Source organism: Mauremys reevesii, linkage group 9, assembly GCF_016161935.1.
Source record: "Mauremys reevesii isolate NIE-2019 linkage group 9, ASM1616193v1, whole genome shotgun sequence".
In the NCBI taxonomy this organism is placed as follows: Eukaryota; Metazoa; Chordata; order Testudines; family Geoemydidae; genus Mauremys; species Mauremys reevesii.
Window position 1 is genome coordinate 43,888,344 of NC_052631.1, and position 24,893 is coordinate 43,913,236.

The 24,893-nt window shown below is 42.4% G+C and overlaps 1 protein-coding gene across 2 annotated transcripts in view; it reads left to right on the forward strand.

Moving 5' to 3' along the window:
* The window catches only part of GPC1 (glypican 1), a 303,663-nt gene that overhangs the window by 118,783 nt on the left and 159,987 nt on the right, over positions 1-24,893 (forward strand). The window contains exons 1-2 of one of the 2 annotated variants that reach the window (XM_039487901.1): positions 7,522-8,028; positions 23,661-23,819. In XM_039487901.1, the coding sequence (XP_039343835.1) occupies positions 23,711-23,819 (109 nt within the window). In that variant the 5' untranslated portion in view covers positions 7,522-8,028; positions 23,661-23,710. Of the gene's footprint in view, positions 1-7,521; positions 8,029-23,660; positions 23,820-24,893 lie in introns of those variants that run through there. The other variant, XM_039487900.1, reaches the window with a different exon arrangement.

Consider the following 24,893-nt stretch of genomic DNA (forward strand, 5'->3'; position numbering starts at 1 on the left):
ATGCTGACCAGTGGGTGACATAATCACAGGGCCCTATTTAATTGAGCAGCTAGTAGGATCTTGGTGAAAGATGAACCAAAAGAAAACTCTTAGGCCATTGGGAATGGCAGACTATAAAGTGCTTGTAGACTCAAATGCCTCTCAGAGCCTTTATTTTCTTCAGATAGGATAAAGAAAAAAATATAGGCCAGCCTAGCTGTCAGTGTCCCTTTAACATGTAATGAATAGTGACTGCAAGTGGGATGACAGACAGTCCAGAATTGTGCTCACTAGTTTTGAATAGAGCTGTTAAGTGACATCTGAAGGACTCCAGAAAGGGTGATTAAAAAAGATGCTATCTTCAGATCCCAGCAGGCTACAAAATGTGTATTTTCAGTGGCTACATCCTGAAACAATTATATGCTAGAGTGTAGTCAGGTTGTCCTTATCTTTCCAGTGGCGTACATGCAAGACCTTTTTTAAACCAGGTTTATAATACCTAATACTTTCAAGGAATGAAGTCGTTGTGCTCACGTGCATTGTTGTTGAACTCAAAATAAACATAGAAGGTGTTACTAAAATTGCTTAGGTTTATAATTAATACCCTTATTCCTTAGGGAAGCTGTATTTTTATTCTGATTGAAAAAAGACTCAATTTTTCTTGGGCTGCAACACACACCAGGAGCATTGTGGTCACATACTGCTCGCTTTTTAGCGTTTTCTCTAGATTCCCGCTCTCCATTTAATGAGATTCTGGTATGAGGCATAAAAATTATTGGGCTCATTTGTGCTAGATTCTTGGGTAATTTACCTAAATAAGACGAGTTAAATAGAATGAACTGAACAGGGGAGAGAGGGAAAGGGGTGTGTGTGTGTGTGTGTGTGTGTGTGTGTGTGTGTGTTGACACACATCTCAAAAGGGCAATGTTGGAGGAGAAAGCACCATTCCTTATGAGATTTCAAGATGCCGTGGTGCTTTCTCCTCATCCTTGCCTTTTTGAGATCTGCGCGCACACTCACTCACTCAAAACTACCCTTCCCCATGGTGTATTGAATTGGAGTGGAGGATGGTTAGCGTGCCAGCCTGGAACTTTGGAATCCCATGTTCAATTCCCTGTGCTGCCACAGGCTTCCTGTGTGATTTTGGGCAAGTCACTTAGTCTCTCTAGGAATGCTCACACTGCAATAAACCACCTATGGCTGGCCCATGTCAGCTGATGGGCTCACAGGGCTTGGGCTGCAGGGCTATAAAATTGCAGTGTAGACATTCAGGCTGGAGCTTCAGCTCTGGGTCCCTCTGCCCTCATCAGGTTCCAAGGGAGCCCAGGTTCCAGCCCCAGCACCTACACTGCAATTTTATAGCCTTGCAGACAGAGCCCCAGGAGCCTGAGTCAACTGATGTGGGCCAGCTGCAAGTGTTTTTTTTATTGTAGTGCACACACTCTTTATGCCTTAGGGGCAGGTCTACACTTAAAGTGTAAATCAGCCTAGCTGCCTTGCTTAAGGGTATGAAAAATTCACATCCCGAGTGCCGTAGTTAAGCTGACCTAACCCTCAGTTGACCTAATTGCCTCTCCGAGAGGTGGATTAACTATATTGATGGAAAAGCCTTTCCATCGCTGTAGGTAGCATCTGTGCTATGCACTACAGAGCCATAGCTGTGCCGCCTGTAGGATAGCGATAGCCTTAGTTCCTATCTGTAAAATGGGGACAGTAGCACTTCCTCTTTCACAGGGGAGTTGTGAAGAAAAACAACTCAGAAACTACAGTAATGGAAGCCATATAAACACCCTAGATAGATTCCAATTTCCCTCCCCCCTATATAAATGCAAGACCAGGTGAAATAAGACCAAAATGTCTGTCTGTCTATCTGTCTTTAAAGTACTTATAACAAGGGCTGGCCCCTCCCTCTCTCTGTGTATGTGTGTCTCTCTTTAAAATATTTATAACAAGGGCCAAAGAGGCAAGACTAAGTTACTGAATCCCCAAGGGAGAATGTAACAAGACAAGTGGGATTTTATGGCTGCTACAGTATCCACTCCCCTCCCCCCTTCAGTTCAGCATGCAGACTTATGGCAAGGCCACTCTGATAAATGTTCCTTCTGAGATATCGTGAACCTTCTTATTAAAAATAAGCAATACAGAAATGCACATACCATGTTCCTGACGAACACAGCTAATTACAGAAAAACAGATGTGTTTTATTCCCACCTAGTGGGCAAGTGACCTCAGTTGTAACATTCAGGTAATAAAAGTTGCTCCCACACTTTTGTCAAACTGCCTCAGCTAATTTATGAGGGAGAAAGAAAAGGGGTGGATGATGTATTAAAGATCTGAAGAGAGCTTGAACAGAATGATGTCAAGGAAAGAGGGGAGGGAAAGAGACTTTGTTGGGATAGAAAAGGTTAAATCGTTAGAGAGCTCTTGGTTGCTATAAACCAGGTGTTCTTGACCTGGTTGTCAGGAACGGGTGTCAGGCGATTAATTCATACTTAATAAATCCAGAAGGGACCACTGTGGTCTTCTGGTCTGACCTCCTGCATAACACAGTTCATAGGACTCCTCTGAATTAATTCCTAATTGAACTTGACTATTGCAACCATTCTGCCCTTCCCATGCTGCTAAGTAGGAAAGAGGTCCTGGCTAGATGGAAGAGATGGAAAAGATTGAAACCAACTCCTGCAAATAACAAATGTTGAATGCTCCAGGTTAACATACTGGTCACCTGGCTACTTATAATGGACACTATTATTTCCACCACTCTTAAGAAATATGTACATAGATTTTGTGAACTTTCTTTCTGCTGTTTGTTTTTCTCACTTAGTGTTTCATTTTTATTTAATCATTTTAACATTAAGAGCACTGCAATTCCCAGCTTACAGTATTGCATTTTACACATCTGTACCCGAAATTGCCCTAAAGATCTGCTTTACTTGCAGGCTTGTTTTAGATACTCATTCCTTTTCCTTTTAAATAACATCACCGTCTGTTTGCACAGCACTCCTTACTGAAACTATTGAATGATAATAAGAACAATGCTTAGCGCTGATGTAATGCAAGCTATTTTTTTTGTCTGGAATCTGGTTTGACGGATCAATGAAAACAAAGAGTATGGAGGGCCCAGGGCAAAGATTCTGGGTCCCACAAAAGGATTTTGAAAAGTAAGGGGGGAACCAAGGTTGGGCTCAGTGGTGAGTCAGAGAGATGAAGTGAACAATGTCCTATCCAGTTTAAGTCTTTGACTTGTTTCCTTTCTGAATGTTCTGTGCTATGCGCTTCTTGACTCGAGCGTAATTGCTGAATCAATGTTTCTTTAATGTTCCATATATCAATTGTGTGTGTGGTAGAGAATATTTTCCACAGTCAACATTTAAATATATAATAACTCTTCAAAAGATAGTGGATCTATTGGAATTGGGAAATTGTACCGTAAAATGCTTAGGAGAAGGGAATAATAATTTTCCAGAAGTATAGTACTCTTGCAAAAATACAGTACCTGTGCTCCTGCTCCATTGCAGGCTGGCTGTCCTCTTCTAACCTCTTTGGATACATGCTGGCAGTGAATGCTGAATTTACTGGGGATTAAATGAAATAAATCATGTGACTTGCATCCGAAGAAGTGGGTATTCACCCACGAAAGCTCATGCTGCAAAACGTCTGTTAGTCTATAAGGTGCCACAGGATTCTTTGTTGCTTTTACAGATCCAGACTAACACGGCTACCCCTCTGATACATGTGAACAAGGGAACAGATTGAAAATTGTCCATGTGATGGAAGAGAAAGGACTTGAGACCACTTTCTGTTCAGAAACTACTTGGCAGCTTTCAACTTATTAGTTGCTTTAGGAACCACAAGCTAAAGTTTTCTCATGAGCTTAGATGTGTTTTTTTTTCTTGACCACTGAATCACTTTACTGTGTCATCGTGTTGAATACTAAAAATGAGATCAGCTTCCAGGTGGAAACCCAGAGCTTTTAACAGGTAAAGAGTAGACAAGTGAAACACAGTCATGACTTAAGAAGGAAGCTGATCTCTGGAGTTTTTTCAGTTATCATGGGTCCTGTTAATAAAAGTCATAGCTGGAGACCTGTTGGCCCCACCCATTTCCAGCATGCTTGATTTTGGTTAAGTGGAACCGTTCTAACCACTGACACCAGTTCAAGTTGCTGTATAATGTTTGTGGTAAAATAAGTTAATTCTCTCTTCCCTATTCAGAAAAGGTTAAAGATGGATCATAAAGCCTTTCCAAATGTGGCTAAATTGTTGTTAAATGTGCAGTCAGATTACAAAGTAGCTGAAAACCCCAGGGGTCAAATCCTGCCCTCTTTGAAGTCAGTGGGAGTTTTGCCATGGACTTCAGTGGAGGCAGGTTCAGGCCTCAGGTGAACAACCACCCGAAGTTAAAGTAAATGCTTTACATCATGCTGAAAAGGAGCAGGATTTTACAAGGCATATCCTCTGTAATGAGATCTGATATATTCCCATTTGCTCCCCTTGTCAGATGCCTCTTCAGGAGTCAGTAATTCAGTGTGTCTATCTGCTTAAGGCAACCGATGATCAAAGTACAGTTTTTGTTATTTGTACACCCTAATAAATATTTTGACTTAGAACTCCTTAAAGAGGGAAAAAGTGATTTGTCAGGTGGAAGCTATACTGAAAATGAAAACAATGAAGTTTCATCACCTTCAGTTAGAGTAAGCAAGGTGGACTGAAATTCATTGGGAAGGGAAATGAGTGGGCTTGCTGGGAAACCAGAGATTCCAATCTTACAGGTACTGATGGGATTTCCACTGCTACCTGGATGCTGCTTCCTTGTTCCCAAATGCCGAAGGAAGCAATGGGAAAGAGCCGAGTGAAAGAGAAACATACAAGAGAAGAAAGTGAGGGGAAGCATACAGATGTGAATAGATTGGCTCAAATAAGAATAAAGAGATGGTGTGAAGAGAAAAGGATGAGAAAATTGTCAACCCACCAGTATAGCACACAAATTTACTTCTATATAGTTATGTAGATATGCTTCACAGCTGATAAGCCCTACATAAGGACATGTAGAATTTGTAGGTCATAGTATGTCAGTCGTACAGCGCCGGTAGATGTTATAGGGCTGAGATTTTAAAAAAGATATAAAGGCCAAGTTTCAGCGATACTGACTGAAACATAGGTTGGGAGATTGATTATTTCATTAGAGGAGGAGTTCATTGGCCATAGGCCAAAGAGAAGAGAGTGGTCTTGAGATGAGATCTGAAGAAACCTGGGGAGCCAGTCATGTGCAGAATGGGAGGTATTCCACATAGTGGGTGGTGTATCTACTTCTCACTCCAGAGAGACCGGGAGGGGAACATTAAGAATTCTGATAGGAATTCTTCTCAACATGGAGACATGGTTGTGTAAAACAAGCCACCCCGAAACTTTGGATAGAATTTGAAGTGGACCAGAATGAACCTTATTTGAGGTGAAATAAATAAAACTCCATGCTTGGAGTTTTAGATGGCATAAAGGGTGGGAATATATTTAGATGTGTGGCGCTTGCTGCATTCCTTTTTTTCTTGAAGGTAGGTATGTAAAATGTGCTAGATTGACAGCCCTAGTGACTGAATTACCCACAGAAGAGGGGTGTGATCCACAGACTGTGATCTCAGATATTCCTTCCCAAACAAGGAAGTACTGGAAATCTCAGAGCATCCTCAAAATCAGAGAAGGGTAAAGTCCTCTCAGGTCATCCAGTCTCTTTACCTACAAATACAGGATTGTTCCCTATGGTATATTTTATAGCTTTTTCTTCAGCCTGGCTTTAAAAGTCCCAAGTGGTGGGGCTAGTTCTCATGAGATTGCCACCTTGATTTTTTCAGACCAAGTCTATTGAGGCTCATTAGTGACTAGTATTAAAGCTGTGTGTGCAAGTGGGCTGTAGAACAGGGAGCGATGAAGTAAGAGACAGAATACCATGGAAGATCTTGAAGTCTATAATGTCCATTTGTTGTAACTCATGGAAAACAAGAGAACGTTTATGGTTAATTTGATAGAAGCCCAGAGGAACAACTTCTTTCCTACCTGCTGGCAAACTGCCCCCATCCTTCAACAGTCTATCCAAATCATTAAACCAAGGACTGGGTAGTTAGCTGGACTGGAGATAAACAATCTGTGTGCTGGAGTCACTACTCTGCTAAGACTAGGAAGGAAATTTTGCCTGGGATTCTGAAATGGACAAGAAACTAGAGGAGATTTCTGTGGATGTGGGTCATGTATTCACTTTAATTTCTTGGTGACCAGCACGTTTTGATTTTTCCCATTAACTTGTGGGTGTGGAATGGAGAGTTCTCTTAGCTGTGAAGCCTTGCTCTCTATGTTGATGTCCAAGCCTCTACTTTATTTTGTATCAGCAGCTCAGACTCAGAGGCGCAACAACTGGGGCAGGAAAGAAAAAAGCAATCCAAGGAGGAGTCATTGCTGGAAAACATATATATGATTAAAATAATTAAAATACTGTTCAACTGCAAATCAGCCTGGAATTGCATCTTCATCACATATCAAAATCAAACAAAACAAGTGATGGTCATCCTTTTTAATACCAGGCATTAGATTTTTGCTAGTGCCAGTAGAGAGACAAAGGCAGGGAACAAGTGCACTGAATCTTAAAGATGATAGATGATAGGCTGCATTTCTCCAAGAGTGTCCTGCTGTTTATAGGTGAAATAATGTTGATTGTATACTCTAATAAAGGCGTGTTTTGTACCTAAAAGCAAGAAGTTATGGTGTGGTCCTTAGCTTGGGACTTGAGAGGGGGAGGACAGTAGATACAGACTAGAAAGAAAAGCTTGGTAACCATGTATATCCCAATTTACGGGGAGCATCACTCCTCCAAAGCAAAAAATGGCCTGCTAACTCAGATCAGTGGAACTAACATGGGACCTGCAAATGCTCATCACCTCTTAATATCTGGCCACTTTTATTTAGATACTTAGCTTTAGGCATCTGACTTAAGAGTCTCAAACCTGATACACAAGACAAGAGTTTTGAAATTCTGCAGACTTTTTTATAGGGGAAGAGCATGTTATGTGTGTTATGACATAGGGTTGTGTAAAGCAGTATTAAACAAATAGTTAAAAATGGTATTCTTTAGGAGCCTTTATAGGCTATTGTGTAGTAATGTTTTTCAGGCTTATAGTTATAGTCGTTACATGTTACAGAATACTGAGTAGTTACCTTAGAAAAAGAAAAGGGGGGGGGAATAATGCACCTATTTGAAGAAAGTCACCTATGCTGTTAATATTTAAACTGCAACTGCAATTTTTCTGCAACATTCATGTGAAAAAGGCCCGATGGCCAAAATGTCAGGAACATACCTTTGTAAAGTAATAAATTCCTGAGATTGTTGGGCTTTTCTTTAGGTAGGCACTCGATGAATGCTAGGTTCTCAGTCATAACCATGCTTGAGATGAGTACAGCACCCAGCATTGCACCTTATGCTGGTATGTCAGCTCATTCTGTGAGGTCACAATCTACATCTATGGCTTTACTTAAAAATCTTCCAACATATGAGATCTGCAGTGTCACTCCATGGTCCTTGGTACATACCTTCTCCAGACACTACGCCTTAGTCAATGCCTCTAGATCTGATGCAGTGGTTGGCAGTGCAGTTCTTTCCTCAGTTGTGAAGCGCTCTCCTTCTTAAAGGGATATAGCTCGGGAGTCACCTGAAGTAGAGCACCCATTTGGACACTATTCAAAGAAGAAACGGAGGTTACTCACCCTGTGCATTAACTGTAGTTCTTCAAGATGCGTGTCCCTATGAGTGCCCCACTACCCGCCCTCCTTCCCCTCTTTGGAGTTTCCTTCTGAGACTCGGTGGTGGTGAAGAAACTGAGGGTGGTTCACCCATGCAGGCTGATATAGACTCGGTGTGGGCACGAAGATATCAGCAGCGCATGCCTGGGCCGAATGGACACTGGTAATAAAAAAATATCTGATCAAAAGCGTTCGGGGAACACGTGCCCTTAAGTGGAGCATCCAGAGGAGGACACCTCTTGAAGAACCACAGTTACTGCACATGGTGAGTGACTTCTTGTTTGCACAAACCCAGCAGTATATCTGCAGCAGTAAGCCTTTTCAAGATCAACATTACAAGGAGCAGTTGTATTACTCCTTAAAGTGATGTGGGGTTCCAAAATCAGTATTTATCAGTATTTCCTCTTTGGACTATCACATGACAAATGCAAAGAACCCCTACAGTTATGCCATCTTGGTGAGCTCTCTAAAGCTAAGCAGCGTCAAGTTTGGCTAGTACTTGGATGGGAAATCTCCAGGATGTTGCAAGATGTTAGTGAAGAACCAGTGGTCTGAAAATAGTGTTTAGAGCACAGTGCTGTAGGCGTCATCGATTGCCCACTCAGCTTCTCTCGATGGGTGAACTAAAAATACCTAGATAAATGGGTCTTTCAAACAAACAGCCCCCTTCCACAATAACACCCAGACTATTCATGGTGATTAAAATTCCATGGCACTTTTTGTAAGTTCTTAACCCCACAGTTTTAGCCATTTTCCAATGGGGAGCTACATTCTTCCTATCTAAAATTAATTCCTGCTGCAATTTCATTTGGAGAAGTTACTCCTTTGCTTGCTTGCTTTTCCTAACACTGATGGGCTGTGCTGCTGATGTGGATTGGCAGTTGTGCTCCACCCCAGAGGCTGCTGCGCTTGACTGTAGAGTGGTCTCTGTACACAGCACGTAAAACTCTCTCATCCACATCAAGGAAAGCGGAGTCTCTAAGATGCCTTGGCACTAGAGTGAGTTGGAAATGTTTTTTTATGCAAACATGTCATCTTCATTTTTTGGTTGATATTTTGAAGAAAATTGTGAACAGCCCTTCAAGATAAAAGATGCTTCTCTGCTCCTTCCACTTCCCCACTCTTTCCCCTTCACCAGCCCCAAGCCTCCCTGAATCCAAAGGGCTGTGCACTCATATGGAGCTCTGTCCTATAGCAGGTGCAGGGGAGTCCAAGTCCCACTCCCCTAAGTTCCCTCCTCTCAGAATCCTTGGAAAATTTCCGTTCAAAGAATGGGAAATTAAAAGCAAGCAGCAACAGCTCTATCCCATGAAGCATAATAGCACCTTTGGCACCAAAGGTAAGGGCAGGATTGGGCCCTTAATTCACGCATACGAGTTAATGCCATATACAGCAATGTATACAAATATGCATGAGGGAGCTGAGTTATGGCTGATGTGGGGACCATAACTTTTGAATTTTCTGATTTTTCTTGTACTGAAAGCTTCAGCTGCACTGACATGTTTTGGCTCCATTAACTACACACACGTGCACACAACAAACCGAACACCAAAAAGCACCCAGAAGTGGTTTGTTTGCTCTTTTACAGCTTCAGAAAAAGGGCAAAACATCTTTAAACAGTTTAGAAAGCAACATAGAATCAGTCCTGAACTGAAACTTCTACTGCCAAGTGCCATCCTGGACTAATTCTTTACAGCTGAGCTGTAAGCCTCTCTGAAAATAGAGATTTACAGTGGAAACACTGACTAGCTATAACTATACAGTATCATGAATGGAGACACTATAATTATGCCGTATATGATTCACCAAGACCTGATTTTTATATAGCTTATGAGCATTTGCTGTTTGATGGTTTTGGGAGCAGTTTTTGTATGTGGTCTGCTCCCTTTTGTTCGTACTTGGTTGGCACATGTTTTTCTAGAAACATTTCTCTGAAGGGTACTGAGCAGACAACTGTGATTAACTATGAAATGATTGGGTGAGCTGTTTGACAAAGTTATAAATAGGATACCACACAAACCCAGCACTAATCTTACTAAAAGACAGATACTGGCAACATTTCTTGGTCATATGTTGATGGTGCTGAGAGAACAACAACTTATATCCTTTTTATATTTTAAGACAAAGCACATTTTCATTAAATATTCAAAGAGCTGTTGCTTAAAATAAGTTTCCCTAGTAAGATTTTATTCTTAAAGTGTAAATGCTTTGGATCAAATATAGACCTGGTGCAAGATGATGGAGTTACACTCACTGCTATCTAAAGCTGGTCCTTTATTTTCTGAGTGGTGGTGAAAGGTGATGAAATGACGGTCTCGAAGACAGAAGTCCTCTATCCACATACCAGCTGCAGCATGGCCAGACTCCCCCACTCTGCCTTGTCAGTGTGTCTCAGCACACGCTGACATGGACCAGCCGTAAGGGTGAAAGAATAGCTCAGTATTGATATCCGTTGAATCTTTACTTCATTTAACCATTTGCCATAAATAGATGGTTTTGTAATCTGCAGGGATGTATAATTGAAACAAGCAGAGTGAAATATAAAAAGAAAAGCAGTGACAAAGATTTCATCTGTTTTCCTTTACATCCGTGTTCATCTGGACATTCAGAAATGTAAGGTGGATACCAGGTCTCCTTTTACCATGAGTTGTCCTGAAAAGGTTGCTGTACGCTAGTAACGAATTAATCTCCAGAGGCTCCAAGGTTGATTTTGATAATTATGCAGGCATTGAGATACTTCTGCCAAATTTTATGCCAACTATGTGAACTTTGGCTGGCAAATTTTGGAAATTCACTATCTCACAAGATTTCTGGTACTTCTTTCTTCCATTTGGGGTGGAAATAAATGTAAGAAGAGTCTCTTACAGCTTTTTATCACGTTCACTTCTGATCAAAACAAAGGAGGGTGAATGTGTATGAAACAAACAAAAAAGAAAAAGCTAAGGGAAAATTGGACCTTTATATGGATGATGATAAACATCCAGAGTTCCAAAGGTGAAAAATACACCAACCAACCAATCCCCACACAACCCCCAAGAGTTTTGGGAGGAATATAAATGTTCCTGCTGCAGGGCATAAACCAACATCTAACTTTAAGGGGTCCTTCAACCCTAAAACACCTCTGTAGTAATCTTACCATTTTGTTAACCTTCAGTTTACTGTAGTGGTGCTTTACGGGAATATGCTTCAATTAGGTAGCAAACTGCTAATGCAAGATATGGAAAACTTGATGTAGTAGTTATTAATGCCATAACTTCAAATAACTAGAATGCTCACTATTAATCTAAGAAGTGGAGAAAGATCCTGCTTAATGAATTGCTTTCCTTCTTCCATAAGGATGTTACATGCTTAACGAACACCAACACATATATAAATGAATTGAATAATTTATTTGTATTGTCCACAAGACTTTGATTAATCTTCATGTGATAGGATAGGAACCATATTTCTGTAATGTGGTATAAGATCTAGCTGTGGATAAAAGTCACTTTGTTTAAAAAACTGCAAGTCAGAACATTGGATAAGAGGCCGTTATGCTCAGGACAACTCTGAAAGTTGTCAATAACAGTGGATTATGGAATGAAGCATCAATATTTCCTCAGAAGTCTTATGTAAAAAGACAAGATAATTCTTGCCTTCTCTAACATGCCTTATAGGGGCCTCCTGTCTTCATAGACATTAACAGAAAACAGCAAAATACTAAACTGCCTATGTGTCTCATCTGTAACCAGACATACACAATATTTTTAAAGTGTTCTAGTTTGAATTGGATTTTTTTTCCTAAGGGTAGTTTACTCTCAGGGTGCTAATTGAAGACCATACCCTCGACTTCATCACAAGGCCTTATGTAATGGATCTCCTCCCCAGTCATGGAGCAAGCTGCTCAGGATTCTTCCAGGGCCTGGTGGTGGCCTCTACCCTTGTCTGTTAATTAACTTTTTCTTTGTCATGTTAACATCCCCATAATCGCTTCTCTCCTTGGGGGCTTGGATGAAGCAAATGAGTGCCCCACTTCCAGCGCATCTGAATGCGGCTGGATTGACAGCCCCTGGAGACTGAAGTCCTCAGGTGAATCACAGAACAAGTAGAGAACAGACAGTGAAAGTTTCCAAATGCTGCCCCACCAGTATGCAGCAGTCCAGACCCCTGACCCAAATGGGCCACACCTGTGGCTGGCAGGGTAGTTCGGATGCCTTTATATCCATTAAAAGTTTTCTGTGCTAATGGGGCCAATTGCAGTTTTACTCCCTCCCCCCCCCACACCCCACACACATTATTCATTATGTCACAATTTCACTGTAAGGCAGTTATCAGGTAGTGCTAACCTGGTACAGTTCTGACTCTATGCAGTAACCAGGTTAGGTTGTTTTATTTGGCCAACAGTGTTTTGATGTCTTAAGTCCTTCTGTAGGAGGAGTAAGAAGGTGGGATGTGGTAGGAGGAGGTCTTACGGATTATCTATAACCTCTCTTGGTCAAAAGCAGGTGTGCGTGTGTTGGTCAGAAGTATCCTGCTATTGCGCATGCTTATAGTGTGTAGTACTTAGACTGATTAAACATATCCGGGACTTCTTTTTTTTACCTTGTTTTTTCTAATATTGATATTAAAAGGCACAAAGCACAGGGCTTGTTTTCTTTATCTGAAATTATAATATTACCTGATTGCAGATAGTGCTGGCTATTTGAGGAACCATCAAATGGTAAGGAGATAAAAATGCTGCTGCTGTGGAACAAATTCAGACTAGTGGTGTGCAGTTGGAAAAGACCTGTATTCTCATTATCACCGCCCCCCCCCCCCCGAGACATTCAGTCACTCTCCATTGGGAACGACAGAAATTGTATATCATTTTCAGTAGAATACCAATTTAGAGTCACATCCTGATCACTGTGCTCGCACCACAAGCACCATTGAAGTCTGTGAGGCTCTTTTCATGGTAAGGTGGGCAAGATTGGCCCATGCTCTTTCCAAATGTTCTCAGCCAGTTAACACCAACAATGCGATAGAGTTTAGATTGAAAAGAGAATACCGAGTATCTGCTGTTGTATTTTGTGTAGTGAGTTTGACAACAGTGTGGATGGTACAGTAGAACCTCACAATTATGAACACCTCAGGAATGGAGGCTGTTCATAACTCTGAAATGTTCGTAACTCTGAACAAAATGTTATGGTTCTTTCAAAAGTTTACAACTGAACATTGACTCGGTACAATTTGAAGCTTTGCTATGCAGAAGAAAAATGCTGCTTTTCCTTTATTTTGTAGTAGTTTACATTTAACACAGTACTATATTATATTTGCTTTTTGTGTGTGTTAGTCTCTGTTGCTGCCTGATCGCGTACTTCCGGTTCCAAATGAGGTGTGTGATTGATTGGTTAGTTCATAACTCTCTGAGGTTCTACTGTATGTGGAATGAATCCCACATTATTAAAAATGACTAATTGGTACTCAGTGATGCAAATACCAGCATGCCTCCACTATTTCCTGTATAGGATCATATCCCAATACCAACATGAATGTCAACCTCAAAAATAATTAGATAGGCTCGAGCTACGAAGTTTGGATCTGGATCCAGATCTGAACTATTCTGATCCGGGGTTTTGGCCCTAACAATAATAAAGGACCATAGTCTCCTCTTTGCAGAAAGGATTTCAACTTCCTGAGCCATATTATCTGCTTGGATAACTCCCATTTAATGTGAAAGACAAAGGCTGAAATAATTATACACTACTTTTTTGCATAGTGTCCCTCTGATGCTCCACTTCAGGTGCACATGTACCTCTCAAGCTCTTGATCAGAGATTTTCAATTAGCAGTGTCTGTTCAGCCTGTGCACGCGCCAGATGCCTCCTTCTGCTGGACACGAAGGCCATATAGGGCTGTGCAGGCAAATTGCCCTCTGTTCCTTCTCAGCCACCACAGCCTGAGCTGGAGCCTTAGCGTGTCCACCTTGAGCGTGCCTCGGCTTTTCAGCTTTCCTATAGCTAAGATTAGTTAGTTGTTAGTATAGTTATCTAACTAATTATAATAGTGAGAGGATTGTTTTTTTTCTGCTCTTCCCTCCAGGAGACTTGTTTACCTGTCAGGGCATGCCTGGCTTTCCAGGCTTCAAACTTTGCCTCTCCTGCCGAGAGGCTGTACCTATGAGTGACGGCCACTCTAAGTGTGTCCTTTGCTTAGGGGAGTCCCACCTGTCCCAGAAGGACAGCTGCTTCCTGGCCCTCAAATCCAGGGCAAGCTAAAAACAGGGAGATTAAACTCAGACTGTTAATGATGGAACAGTCACTTCGGCCAGCTTCTGCATCAGGTCAGAGGACATCTTATATATCAGTCTCCTAACAGATCCAGTGCCCCTTCAACATCGGCACAGGCTTCCCCTAAGAAAGGGAGGACATTGGAGGCTTTAGGGTAGGCTTCTAAAAAGAGGAGTGCAGACTCTCACCTTAGGGAGCCAGCTCCGAAGAAGTTCAGGTCCCTGACAAGATCTATGGTCTCTGAAGCCTTGACCTTTTGACTCAGTACTGTTGAGTCGAAGGACTTCTCCTCTTGTGCCAGTGGGGCCACAGTGTTCTGGAGCTCAAAGAAGAGATGCAGCTTCAGTTGGGCCTCAGTGCCATCTGAGCAAGGAGGATGAGCATAGGCACTCGAGACTGGCACTGTTGAGCTCAGCCCAGACACCGGTACCTATGTGCTCAGAACACATGGCATCAAATAAGTAGCTGCGCCAGACACCATCGGCATATACTTTGGTATGTCCACTATCAATGGTATCGTCTGCTTTGGTGTCCTCAGCTACCACATTGGTACCGATCCTGTACCCAGCACTACAAGAATGTAGGTATACAAAGGATCTCTCAATAATGGATGAACCAGAGTTCCTGCTCTTTACATCCACACCCTAAATTCTTAACTAAGGTTCTGCTTCATCTGGGGATAGTGCTCGAAAGTCACCTGAGGTGGGGCACCCGTTGGCACATGACTCTTAGAAGAAGAAGAAGAAGCGGTTAGTCACTTTGTGCACTAACTGTGGTTCTTCCAGATGTGTCCCCTATGGCTGCTCCAGTACCCACCCTCCTTCCCCTCTGCTTCAGACTGTTCCTTGGGGGACATTTGGGTGGAGAAGGAACTGAGGGTGGCTTGCCCACACACCTTTACACTACCTCGATTTTTGGCATGAGCGGCCTAGGGTGCATGTGCAGACTGAATAGACACTGCTAACCGAAAATTTCTGATCAAGGACTTGGGAAGCGCATGCACATCCGCAGTGCAGCATCCATAGGGGCAGACATCTGGAGGAACCACCATTACTGCACAAAGTGAGTAACCCCTTCTGCAGTGGAGTTAGCCTAGCAGAGAATTTGTCCCACTGAGATTCCTCTGCATTGCTCCATGTGGGATTCGGCCTCATAACCCAATGACTCTCCATAGAGCCACCTGAATCCTAAGCCACTTCTGTACCCAGGGAGGCCTGCATATCTCAGCACAGCTGCACTGATGGCCTTTATCCCATCTCCCTCTACAGCTGTATATTAACAGCTGTAGAGGAGTTCCTGCTTCCTGCAGCATTAATTTCTGATCAGATGTCCTATCAGATATTCACAGAGCCTGCAATGGGGCAGGCCACAGACAGATGAGGCTCCCAGCTGCATCAGACCCTCTATACCTTGCAATCCGTAGAGAGCCTCTAGGAGTCAAGCCAGACAAATTGTAAATCTAAACTGGCGCTACCACCCACCCCACCTCTCTGAGCTGGTGCTCACCTTCCATGGTGCGCCACCCTCTGCTTCCGAGCTGGCATTCCCCTTTCCTTGACCCTCCACTACCCATCCCTCAGAACTAGTGGTCCCGTTCCATGCCGGCCCCCAGGCATGCCTTCCTCCCATTTACTTCTGAGGACAGAGGGGAAAATGTAGCCCAAAGTATTTTGGCAGAACATGAAAGAAGTGCTGTGGATATGATGTGCAAGCACTTTAGTGACTCCACTGGCATTAAATGTAAACCAATACATGTAAACCAGCATTTTGCAATATAAGCAATCAGCAGAGAATTAGATGACCTTACTTTGTTAGCCTAAAGGGTAAATATAACTGGTTTTGACAGACAAACCTTTAAAGGGCAGGAACAAGACTTACTGTGGTTGGATAATATCCTGATTTCCTATCCAAATAGCTTTCTGTTGCACTCTGATTTAGCACTCAGCACTGCTAGGCTATGGTTGATAGCAGTGATATTGGGCAGATCATTTAACCTATCCATGCCTCATTGTAACGGGTATAATGATAACTAGCTACCTTACACAGGAAATGGTGTGTGAGAGGGGAGGGGCTCTCTGACCTGTAGCTTTGTGCTGATCACTGGGGCTGCTGCTATCGGGGTTAGCCAGCACTCTTCCTCAGCACCCATGTGCTTTGACAACCTACTGCTCTTCCGTGGAATATCTGCTGAGGGGCAGGATTCACCTTCCGAACCTTCACCTTCACCTTCGGACGTTCTTCCCTCACTTGCCCCAGAAGCCAGGGACAGCTGGAGGAGATAAGGAAGAGCTGGGGGTGGGAAGGACAAGGGTGTATGCATCCCTGCCATCAGAGGGGATGCATGAGCATACACATGTACGTGCACGGGGCAGGGGGAAGGCTGGGAACACAGGCTGTCTCCTTATGGGAGTTCTGAGATGATAGCAGTGGGAGCTGATGACATGGTACTGCCATAAGAATACATGTGAACTAGCTGGCTGACATGTGAGGTGCTTTGAGATCCTCAGGTGATAGGCCCTAAGGAATATAAGTGCAAGTGTAGAAGCAGTGAGTTGTGGCTCCCTCCTGTCATCAGAGAATTTTCTTTGGTGGTGATATCACTTTCAGATGAAAAGGCTCTGAAATGCCCCTCAGACACAGGGCATGGAATTTTCTTCTGTTGTCCTGCTTCTTTGCAAGGTGTTCGGAATTTTTCTGACATGTCCTGTTGTTCTCATGCCTTGCTTTTCACCTGCCGCAATTACTTTGACACTTGCAAAAGCAGCAGCATACGCTTGGGCTGACAATTTCATTCTCCCATCAGTGCTCGCATCTGACTTTCATTACATTAATAGGAATTAGGCGTGCAGAAATACAGAGGTATACCGGGGGAAGTAAGTGGGGTAACTTTGGAATTCTTTGGCAGTTTGGATCAAGCCATTCACTAGCTGACTCTGACTGATGGGCTGAACTTTTGATGCCCCTGAATTATTTTACTGCTACAGTTAGAAAGCTGGCTGAAGGACAGAGAGATTTGGGATTTCACTTAATTACAGCAAACCTGAAAATTAGAAAGTCCAGCCAAATTTTTAATTGAGTAGGTGTCTCAATGTTTGAGTGCCCAGTATAAGAACACCAAGGACCTGGAGGTGCTTAGTAGATTGGGCACCCAAAATCTGATGCATGCAATCCGTGGCTACTTTTTTGGAAATTTTTGGTCTAGAACAGTGGTTCTCAAACTTTTTTTTTCCGCAGACCACTTGAAAATTGCTGAGGGTCTCGGCAGACCACATAATGATCTTTCCAAATATTGTTTGTGCCATTATCTAACTATTGTAAAGTGTGTTGGATAAAAGTGCTATTTTTTTTAAATCAACTTTTTTGGTTCTACAAATAAAAGCACACAACTCATATTTTAGTATCAGTAGTCTTACCTTTCTAATGCAATGGATGTGCCCTCTCTCCCGCGCTGTGGCAGCCCCCGAACTGGGGCTGGGAAGGAATGGGTCTCTCCCTCTCTCCCCCATTACAGCAGCCATTGAGCTGGGCTGGGAAGGAGGGGAGTCTCTCCCTCTCTCCCCCTGGCGGCAGCCCCCAAGCTGGAGCAGGGAAGGAGGGGGGTCTCTCCCCGACCACAGCAGCCACAGAGCTGAGGCTGGGAAGGAGGCCTGCACAGCTCCACTAATTAGGTGTCAAGTATCAGAGGAGTAGCCGTGTTAGTCTGGATCTGTAAAAGCAGAAAAGAATCCTGTGGCATCCGACGAAGTGGGTATTCACCCACAAAAGCTCATGCTCCAAAACGTCTGTTAGTCTATAAGATGCCAAAGGATTCTTTGCTGCTTTCACTAATTAGGTGGATGGCCCTTCATTCTCTTATGTGCGGCCATCCAGGCGTGCATCTTATAGGGAACTATCCATGGACCACCTGAATGGAGCTTGCGGACCACTGGTGGTCCACAGACCACAATTTGAGAACCTCTGGTCTAGAAGAATAAAATGAGTTTTGGAAGAGACCTAGATATACGGTCTGAAATACTAGGGGAAGAATTACAACAGATTTGTCACAACCTGAAATAAATGAACCTCTGGAGAAATAATTTTGAAATAATTTGCATTTATATACTAAAATATATTCCATCCAAATAACCCAGAGCGCTTTACAAACAATTAATTAAATCTCTCATCTCCTTTGTGAGATATTATTTGTATACTAACAGTACTAGTCAATATTTTCATTAATGACTTGGATAATGGGGTGGAGAGTTTTCTTATAAAATTTATGGTTGATACCAAGCTGGAGGGGGGAGGAGGAGAAGAAGGGTTGCAAACATTTAGGAAAACATGATTAGAATTCAAAACAACCTTGACGTATTGGAGAATTGGTCTATCAGCAAGATAAAATTCAAAAATGACACGTGCAAAGCACTACACTTAGGAAGGAAAAATCAGATGGACAACTACAACATGGAGAAAACTGGCTAGACCGTAGTACTGCTGAAAAGGATCTGTGAGGGGTTATATGGATCACAAATTGAACATGAGCCAACAATGTGATCTTGTTACCAAAAAGGCTAATCTCGTTCTGGGGTGTATTAACAGGCATGTCATATGTAAGACATGGGAGGTAATTGTTCCACTCTACTTGGCCCTGGTGAGGCCTCAGCTGGAGTATTGTGTCCCATTTTGGGAGCCACGCTTTAAGAAGAGATGTGGGCAAATTGGAGAGAGACCAGAGGAGAGCTGTAAAAATGATAAAAGGCTTAAAGTGTGAGCTGTGAGGTAAGGTTAGGAAAAATGGGCATGTTTAGTCTTGAGAGAAGAAAACTGAGGAAGGGACCTGATATTAAAGGCTGTTATAAAGAGGTTACAACTCTTTGGGACACAGTCTTTGCTGACGTTACACACCATGCAGGTATCTTGAAGCCAGTGTGTATTTTGGCAGAGAGTTTGGCTTTTCCAAGGCTCCACTTTGGCTTTTCCAAGGCTCCACTGGCATAAGAAGAATGAGAATCTGAAAGTTCTTCAGGAAATCCGAGTCTTTTGTAGGACGGTGTGTTGTGCTACCAGTTGAACTATCAAACAAGCTGATTGTGTTGTTTTTTTTTAAAGTAGAAAATGTAATTTTGAATTTATATCATCTCCTTATTAAAAATGATGGGAGTGAATTTTAACCACTTAAGGAAGCGAGGAGCTAATATCCCTGGGTTGAGCCAAGCACATTGTGGGCAGATACCGGGCAGATTTCCCCACACAGTTCTGCCAAGGCAGCTCACTCCTGACTCAGCATCATCACTGCCCTCCATCACTCCTGAACTTCACTTGCCGACAGTGCTGTAGTGGTTTGGAGATTTGCACAAACAAGAGTTAGGAAGAGATGGCCAGACTCATGAGCTTGGATACTATTGGAATCCAAGCCTCTGCAATTGAAAGGATGGTTCTCTCAGAACCTGATCCAAAGTTTATTGGAGTCATTGGGAGTCTTTCCATTGGGGTTTGGGTTAGGCCCTAAATCAACTGCTAAATTTGCTTCTGTGATGCTGTGCCTCTACTCTGTAAAGCTTTTCTTGGGAGGTAGGAGTAATGTGATGTTAAACAGAATGATAGCAATGTGCATCATCTTTATACTAGGAGAAGCTTCTTAACGAAGAGCTCTGTGGGGAAGAAGACTGTATCTCATGGATTTACCCCTTACAGTACTTCTGTACCTGGCTGTTCACTCTAGATATTTGCAGGCAATCTCTTGCCAAATGCATATAGAGATGTTTATAACACAAGTTCAGCAAAGAAAATGACATAATAAAAGCAAATTCGCAAATGAGTGCACTCTGAAATAAATGGAAAGCAAAAATACAATGTGTAGCACACCTATTTTGAGCCCATAAATAAATGACTGTGAACACTGCAAGTATAGGTCAGATTAAAAACCAAAGCACAGCTTTTTCACAGGGCTTTAAAACTCTTTCTATATTTTGTTCAATGCATTTAAATTGCAAAGAGGAATGCTGGAAACTTCACTCTCCTACTGAGATGAAAATACTGTGGTGTTAAAAAAATAAATATTGTTTTAAAAAGAACTGAATCTGCTTTGGGTTAAAAGTGCTTAAAATAGATTTTTAGGTTCAAACCACAAGTTGTGGAAAAATAAGCAATTTTAGCTTTGAGGTTTTTCTTTTCTGTTTTTCTGTATGTCTGTCTTCCATTCCTTTTCTCTGAAAAGTGTTGGCTAGAGGCTGTTCGGTGCTCTGTTAGCACAGAAAGGTTTTGGAATGATGCCATTTACTCAGATATACCCCATGCATTTGACAGGGATGGGGGAGTGGAGATTTTTGTCTGGTCATGTCATGTTTTAATTGGCGACCCTCAAACTTTTGCTGCTCCTCATTGTGTGTAATGAAACTTTGACACTGTGCTGGGTTCTGTCTCTCAGTGCTGCTTCCTCCCCAAGGGGAGATGCTGTTCTCCTCTGGACTGGAAAGCCTCAAGTTTTGTTCCGTTCTTTTGTTTCAAAATCCATTGCAAAGGAACCTGCTTGACCTGCAACTTTGATGCATGTGCAGTTGTCTCCTTAGTGGAGCCATGAAGCATGCTTGCCACGGTTTCCAGCTTGGCAGTCTCATGTTCTTTTGTACCCACTCCACAGCCTGAAACTTTTTTGTTACGTTGGAAAGAAGGGGTTTGAAATAGATGCCAGGTCATAGGATATTGCCTGGAGTGGCGGGGAGACATTGGTTTATTAGCAGGATTTTAAAGGGTTCCTATTAACTTTTCATCTGTCCCTACAAGCACTTAAGCTTGTGAATAACTTTACACACAGGAGGAATGGGGCTACTCGTGTGTAAAGTTACTCATGTTATTAAGTGCATGCAGGATCAAACCTTACTTTTAAAGCAGAACTAAGGGTAGGTCTATATTCACCGTCCGGGTCGACGCGGTGAGTTCGACTTCTCGGAGTTCGAACTATCGCGTCTAATCAAGACGCGATAGTTCGACCCCGCCGCGTCTGGACGGGTAAGTCAGTCGAACTAGGGTACTTCAAGTTCAGCTACGCTATTCGCGTAGCTGAACTTGCGTACCCTAGTTTGACACCCCCCCCCTTAGTGTAGACCAGGCCTAAGATTATCTCAAAATCTGTCCTGACTCAAGGCTGTGCATTAGTAAAGGCAGCGTTTGAGTTGGTTTGTTTAGAGACCTTAAATGAAGTCCAACACTGCAAGGCCTCACCTCAAACTGACTGCAAGTGATGGTGAGGTGGAAAGGCCATAATGATGTATTTAATGGATGTATACTCCAGTAGGGCAAGTGTAAATAAAACCAAATCCCCTGTTACAAGCCATGTGAGTCAGAGGAGTGTATGCCAGTAACTGAAAAATCTGGGCAAGAAGCAAGTTTTTAATTTTCCATGACAGGAAACAAGGGTATGTCTTGGTGAGAAACTATAGCTCATCTTCTCCCCCTGTGCCCCCAAGCAGGGCAATAATCCTTACACTGGCTTTTTCATACAAATGTAGTTTTATAAATACACGGCAGGATGGGTGAATGGATTGTAAGAGGCTAGTTAATGAGAGAGAACTGGGGCAAGAAAGGTGTTAAACAAGGAAGACAGTTGAAACTTTATTTGGCAGGGATGTCATGTTACACAGTGTTTGTGTGTAGTTCTTCTAAAATGGGATCTTTCTGCTTCTGCTTGTTTGCCTATCTGGGCCAGTTGGTTTCTGTTGTGCCTTTTTCCTTGGGGGAAGCCAAGAGAGAGGACCATTTTGGAGTCAGGAGACCTTGTAGGAAATGTTGCCTTCCCTAAGATGGGAAGGCAGGACCAAGTGGAGGCCGGGGTGGAAATTCAGGCGTTGAAGTTTAGTTTAATCTAGTGTTATCTAGTCTTATGCAACACGGTAATGCAGAAGCGGAGGTGAAGGGCCTCCTGAAAGAACCAGGACTCAAGATAATAACTGCAGTCACATTTGGGCAACATGATGTGGCTGCAGGTTAGAGAGGCAGAAGTTCAGGTAGAACCTCGCTGGAGTTATCCTAGTTCTGCTAAACCTAATGAAAAGACTCCCATTGATTCCAGTTATATGGTCGCACTGTGTTGTCTGTCTGCTACGGGCAAAATCTGGCCCTCCCACCTTGCAAAAATGGCAGCAGAGCCAGTGTGGTTCTGCTGTGTATGGCAGGGTACATGGAGCCTATGCAGGCTTACACCAACAAATATTGGATGACTTCTATCAAAAAACAAGCATTGGGAGCAAAAATGTTTTTTGTAGTATCACAAATTAACACTAGTTTTCTGTAGTAACACAAATTAACGGAGTAAGACACATTCTCTGCCCTGAAGAACTTATAGCCTGTAAGCATTATACATGAGGAGCCTCATTGATTTTAATGGGACGTTGTCCATTTGGGGGGCTTGCAGAATCAGGCTCTAACATAGACTAGAGGAACACAAGACAAGACATGGTTTTAAGTATGTTTCAGCTCAGCTATGACATTAAGGCAGCAATCCTCTAAAATTGCCAGCGAAATTGTTGGCAGTCACAATCAAATTACATTAAACATGTTGACTTCAGTGTAATTGGATTATCTCAGTGCATGGTTAAAACAAGATTTTTGAAAAAATGTCTGATTACATTCAGTTGCACTTTGGTTGGGAGCCGGGGGAAATCCAAGCAGTGTTTGCAGGTGGATGGCCCTTTCTCAAGAATCCTAAAAAAGCAGGTAATTGTTAAATTATGCTGCCAACTGTGCCTATGCAAATGTTTATTTTGCCCGAACAGAGAGGTTGCAGGAGGCACTGGAGGGACATGACTTGTAGAATTTTGTTGAATGTATCAAATTGAAAAAACGAATTCTCTCATATTTCATATCTTCTTGTCATTGTTGCTAATTATCAAAAAGGCTTGTGTTTAAAACAGGCTTTTCACCTACAGAGTTCATCTTCTCTCCCTCTCAGGAAGTGATGGTGTCAAATTTGGGGCAGCAGAGTTTTTGCCTATTGATGCACTTTGTCAAGCATAAGCCAGGTCTAGTAGAACAAAGAGCTGGCATGTGAGCAAGGACCATATTGAGCAAGAACATGCCGTATTGGCGTGTTTCTGCTCGTCCTGTCAGCTTCAGCAAATTATAAAGTTTCATTTAAAAAAAGAGTAAAGGAGGAGATTGGCACCTAAATGTCATTGACTTTCAAACGCCCCCTGTTTAGTCATGGTTGTGGAAACTTGCTCCAGAATGGGAAGTGTCTGATTGTTCTGGCTATGAGTCTCAAACAATTGCTCTAAGAAAAGTGTCAGCTGTTGCCATTTGTGTCAGGGCGTTAACTCTGAAGTCTAATGACAACAATTTCAGTATCATTTAATCAGAGACATCCATGTCTTCTGGGGTTCTGGGTAGAGATTGAGACTCTGGGCAGAGTTTGAATAGAGTGCAATATTTCTCTCCCCACCCCACACACCCTGGTTATGAATGAGAAAATTCCTGTTCAAACACAGAGCATCTGCAATAGCAAAATGAAGTAACTTACATTACTGGCTAAATAGGTTGACCTAATTCTGCCCTCAGTTACATAATTAATGAGGGTAGAACTGGATTTGCTATGTGTAGTTTGGATACTTTGATACTATGGTCATCTTGGATGAAATCTCTTTCAGACCCTTTTTTATTGTTTTTTCTCACTTTAGGGGAACACCTGAGAATCTGCCCGCAGGGCTACACCTGCTGCACCAGCGAGATGGAGGAGAATTTTGCAAAAAAAAGCCAAAGTGAATTTGAAGACATGATGACAGAAGCCAGCCGCTCTGCACAGGTGACCCTAACATCTCAGTACAAAAACTTTGATGGTAAGTAAAGAACATACAGCTTACCCAAGTTTTGCTAGTTGCTCTTTAACTGTTGGACTCAGGGTTTTTATTTTATTATTTTTTTGCTGCCATCTGGCTCTACCTTTGTGTATTGTGTTCTGTAGCAGTTATTGTATCATTGCTTTCAATATGAGTTCTAGCATTTTCACTAGAGAATTACTTAGAAAATCTGTTTTTATTAAGGACCTTTCAGGAGTCTTACATCCGTATGTAGCTAAGACCTATATACATAGGCACAGAAGTGGCTTTTACAGACAACGATAACAACATTGAGTATTAACACAACAGCATAACATATTAGGTAATTACAAGAAACTTAGCTATATTCCTTGAGCTGTAGCTGAAAAATCACGATGCTGGGGAAGACTCTGATGTCTGTAGTTAGTTTCCTGATTAAAAAAATAGGTTAGCAAGTGTCATTTGCCTTCAGATGCTCATGGCAGAAAGTAAATTTAGCACTCACCCAGACAATGCTGTGGAGAAGTATGGTGTGAGGGATACAGCATCACTTTCAAAGCACTAAGCAAACAATATGGCTGGCTGGCTGCTTCTGTTGCCAGTGGAATCAGTTTTGCAGCACAAGCTGCAAGCTGTGGGCTTTGAGGTCTTAAGGCCAGTGGAAATAAGTGGTTTATTGGCAAAATAGAGCTGACCTATGTTTCTGGAACCATATCTATTATCAGCAATACCTATTTTGTAAAAGGCCAGGCATTTAGAATCACAGTCCTCTTACCTTTATCAACGATTGTCATATGGAGGTATAGGTAAAATAACAGTGTGTGGGAGGGAGGTAATAATGGATAGAAGGGTAAAATTGGAGATTTCAGGAAACACACAGATATACAGAAATTGGCCTGACCTTCAGAAGCAGATAGCTAAGATTAAGGTCTTTTTTTACTGAATAGGAAAAAACCAAGGCAATGCATCTCTGCACGGTACATTGCAGCTGCATAGTTGAAGTTGACCATAGCAAAGGCTTTATTTTGAAGCTTGGGATTAATTTGTAATTTTGCCCTGAGAAAAGATTAAGGCCAGGATTTTCCAAAGTGACTA